Below are 4,558 nucleotides of genomic sequence, written 5' to 3'. Positions count from 1 at the left end.
AAAAAATAAAAAGCCAAGACCAAACAGATACATACTTTATACCAAAGATGTTTACAGAAGTTGTTTTTATAACTCATTGCCTAGCAGTGATACTGTATGATGCTTTACATAATGGGCTGCAAAAAACTTGTCAATTTTTGTAGATTATTCAAAATTCAGTAAAGAAGTGCATGACCTAAAGGAAGTCTTTGTGTAAAGCAAATGATCCTTCATTAAAGTGTTTATCTTCTTATACCTGCTTCCTGAGTTCAAAATCTTCAGATTGAGTTGTCTTGAAGTACAACCCGTGCAATGACATTTGTTCGTACCCAACTGCCTTCTGCAGAGTGGTTGTGGAAGTTAAATCGAGAGCCTTGATTCTAAACTAGGTCTCCTTATAAAACCGGGTAGTTCCTTTGGCTCCCTAATACCTGCTTAATGGTTTATGTTTATATTTTCCTACTGACGAACGGAACGTAGTAAAGGATGGTTCTCAACTGCCGGTTTGTGAGGTCGAGGGGAGTTCCCAGCCGTGGCTTTAATGCATGTTGTTTTCTGCTCATTGTGGTAAAATATACATGACCTAATATTTATCATTTTCACCATTTATAAGCGTGCAATTCTTTGGCATTGAGTACACTCATAATGTGTGCCCGTCCCCAGCAGGAACTGTGTACCCATGAAACGTTGACTGCTTCTTTCTCCCTTCCCCCTTCCCTGGTAACTTCTGCTCTACTTTCTGTCTCTGGGAGTTAATGTACGTTGGTTTTTAAAAAATTCTACTTTTTTATTGTGGTAAAAAACATATAACATAAAACTTACCATTTTACCCATTTTTAAGTGGACAGTTCAGTAGTGTTAAGTATATTCACGTTGTTGTGTGACAGGTTTCCAGAATCTTACCATCTTGCAAATCTGAGGCTCCGTGCACATGAAACAGCTCCGCTTTCCTCGCTCTCCTAGCCCTCGACAACCACTCTGCTTTCTGTTTCTGTGAATTTGACGGCTTCAGATACTTGGTATGAGGGAAATCACGCGGTATTAGTCTCTTTGTGGCTGGCTTACTTCACGTAGCACAATATCCTCACAGCTCATGCATGCTACAGCACGTGACAAGATTTCCTTCCTTTTGAAGGCTGAATAGTGTTTCGTTATGTATGGGAGGGCTGTCTGGAACGTATCCAGCCACGTAAACGTTCTAATTATATTAACGATGGCTGGATACGTTCCGGACAGCCCTCATATACGGCATTTTGTTGATCTGTTCGTCGGGCAGACACTTAGGTTGCTGCACGTCTCAGCTGCTGTGAACGGGGACGTGCACGTATCTCTTTGAGACCCTGCTTTCGGTTCTTTTAGACACATACCAGAGGTGGAATTGCCGGACCTATTTTTAATCTTTTGAGAAGCCTCCACACTGTTGTCCATAGCAGCGGTACCATTTAATAATCCCATCACCAGTGTGCTTAAGTTTTTCACATCCTTGCCAATTCTCGCTACTTTTTTGGTGTTTTTTGATAGTAGCCATCCTAATGGCCATGACTGTAGATTGCTTTTTTATAATTTCTTTTCCTTCTCTTTGCCCTCAGCCTGGCGTGGGAGGGCAGAATCGTGGTGGTTGGATTCGCGGGAGGAGACATCGCTTCCGTGCCAGCCAACCTTCTGCTCCTGAAGAACGTCTCCGCCATGGGGGTGGTCTGTGGCCAGTACAAAGACAAGGACTTCCCCGTCTTCTCCAAGACCCTGTCCTCCGCTCTTGAGTACTGCCAGCAAAGGCGCGTCCAGCCGCACGTCGGGTCGGTCTTCAAGCTGGAGGAGGTGAGATGCCGTTAAGGGATAAGAGACTCGATGCAGCTGAGGCCAGGAAGTAACTGCTTCCGACTCCGGATAGCTCTCGCTAGGTAGCTGCAGCCTTCCCTTCGCGGAATGGGAAAGCAAAAATACAGCGCAGAATCGCACGGCCTCGCAGGCTCGGGGTCACGGGTTGTGTGGCCGCAGCTCGGCCCCGTGTGACACTGAGTCCGGGAAGGCCGTGTGACATTGGATTTTGAGGGCTCTCTCTGTCACCGGCATCTCAGGTGGAGGGGAGCTGCGGCATGTTAGCAAATGATTTACAAGTGTTGACGCGAACCTTGAACTCCACAACGTAGAGGCTAAGAAGGAAGTGCGACTTCACCTTTGATCTTAAAACGTAGACGCTGTGAAGTGCGACCGGGTGACCTGAGCCGAGATTCTGCGAACGAAACACTAAATCATGCCTGGCGCTATCTTCAGTCTGCAGTTCATCGCTCGTCCCTCTGATTGATTTTGTCGGCCACTCGCTCCCTTTCTCGTCCCCCGCTCTCGTCAGCGTGGCCTAAGCTTCCCCAGAGCGCGGCTGTGTGCGTGCGTATGCGGCACGGCTGTGAGTGGAATCTGGTCGGCGTTCGCTGTGAAGCCCTTATTCTTTTTGGCTTCATTTGTTTTAGTGTTCAAAAACCTGCCTGGGTAGCTCCAGTCGGCCACGACGGAGCGATGTTTCGTTCAAATGCAGATCGGCGGCGCCCGGGCTGTCCGTGCCAGGCTGCATTGCTCGCCAGCCTTCCGTTTCATGCTTTTCCCCGTGATGGGGCACATGCTTTTCAAACAAGGTTTTCTTTCTTCTTTATCTCTTTGGTATGTGAGGCAAGAGGAGAGCACTCAGTGGTGAAGAGAACTGGCTGGATTCCGGCGACCGCTCTGTGCCCTGCTTTGCAGGGACCCCCTTACCTTTCTGACCTTCGGGTTCCACATCTCTAGAATGAAGGGGTGGGACGGTATCCGCGGCCTTCAGACTGTGCCTCAGGAGCCACAGTAGGGGTGTCGGGGTGGGTGGGTGTAGACTCGAGCTGCCTGGGCTCTGGGACCCCGTCTCTGCTGAGGTCTGAATAGCTGCACATTTTTTACTTTTTTGTTTGTGCTTTGCTTTTAAGAAGATATGGCTTAAAATCTTCAAAGCCACTAGTTTAGGTAGTTTCTGGATCCCCCTCTGTCTCGTGTGACTTCTAAACCGAGGTTTGCTTTTCCTGAGGCTACGCCTGTCGATAGAGGGCGAGGCAGCACAGGGGTGGAAACAAGTGTTGGCGCGGACATCTCTCCTCGCCTGATGCCTTCTAGGTGCTGCTCAGGCATGAAGGCAGGCCAGAGGTGTGCTACCGTTTGATTGTCCACGTCAAAGTTCTCCCTCCTCTTAAGCGTGAACTGACAGTGTAATTGCTAAGCGCCTGTCGGCTTCCATGTTCCTTTGTCTTTCCCAGCAAGGGCTCCGCACTCGGGATTTTTATAGTTCTCCCCACTCCGCTGGCCTTGGTGTTACCAGGTGGCTCTTTACGCCACACTCCCTGACACCTGTCAGGCATCTCATTCATACGCCATCCATTTACCATTTCTTCTGTTTCTTTAATGCGTAAACCATTTGGAGGAATAATAACAACAGTGACAGCTTGCATACATGAGGTGCTTACTGTGGGTCACGAGCCGTGCCACGCACTTTACCTGCATTATTTCCTTTAACCTTCACAGCGGCCCTTGGAGGTAGGAATCATTATCAACACATTCTGCAGATGAAAAGTCAAGCTTGTGGAGGTGACAACCCTGCCCCCTGATACGTAGTAAGTGACAGAGTGACATCCAGTCTGGATTAGTCTGGTGCCAGAACCTGGGCTCCTATGGCTATGTTAAACTCTCTCCTCAAAGAGGCCAAGAAGTCCCTTCTTAGAAACCTTATTCTATAGTGTGAAGTTTATTTATCTATCATAGAATTATGTATGTGAGAAAAACTATCTTAGAGTTAAAATGACCAGGACTCTCGTATTTTCTTGAGCAGTACCAGGACTTATATATTTTGTTCTTTTAAAATGAAGATGGTTAAATGAATATATAATTAATTTCACTGAAATTTAAAGCCTGGATAATTTTTTTCCATGTAGATTAGTTAACATACTGGAAAAAGTTGTTTATCATAACCTGTTTGGGTTTGGAAAATGACCATTGTACTTAAACACACACACAGTATCAGAAATACTGGTGCTTCCTAGCCTTTATTTTTCTCCTGAATATGTGGACTTAGAGATTTGACCCTGAAGTTGATATTAATATGACCGTAAACTTCACAACATGGCCTTTTAGCAGGTGCAGGAAGTGAACTTCCTTCGCACTCTGTTTCTCCTTCATTGACCTGTAATCGCTGTTCACGCCTGTCTTTCCGTAGAGCACAAACTCCACGCAGGCGGGGCCGTGCGTGCCTCTGCATCTCCAGCTTCTGGTGGGCGCTCACATATCCACTGAATGCCCGCTCGAGCGTGTGGGGCTGCGGGGTCAGACCACCAGAGTTCAGACCCTGGCTGTGGGCAGATTACACATCTTTGTGCCTTAATTTTTTCATCTGTAATGAGGGCAGTAATATGCCCTACTTCCTAGGGTGGTTACGAGGATTAAATAAGATAATACATGTAAAATCCCATATCGAATTTAGTAACTTTTGAAAAGCCTAACATGTCGCCGTTTTAAAATACAAGGTTTAGTTTTTTCACTTCCCCGTAACTATAACGCTTTGGCCTTG

General features: G+C 46.8%; 1 protein-coding gene across 1 annotated transcript in view; it reads left to right on the top strand.

Moving 5' to 3' along the window:
• The window catches only part of LOC105812137 (quinone oxidoreductase-like protein 2), a 23,390-nt gene that overhangs the window by 10,379 nt on the left and 8,453 nt on the right, over window positions 1-4,558 (top strand). The window contains exon 9 of the mRNA XM_012646522.1: window positions 1,569-1,797. Within this exon, the coding sequence (XP_012501976.1) occupies window positions 1,569-1,797 (229 nt within the window). The remainder of the gene's footprint in view (window positions 1-1,568; window positions 1,798-4,558) is intronic.

The sequence above is a fragment of the Propithecus coquereli genome, unplaced genomic scaffold (genome assembly GCF_000956105.1).
Source record: "Propithecus coquereli isolate 6110/MARCELLA unplaced genomic scaffold, Pcoq_1.0 Scaffold246, whole genome shotgun sequence".
NCBI classification, from domain to species: domain Eukaryota; kingdom Metazoa; phylum Chordata; class Mammalia; order Primates; family Indriidae; genus Propithecus; species Propithecus coquereli.
Note: the sequence above shows the minus strand (reverse complement) of the source record. Positions and strands in the feature narration are given on the sequence as shown.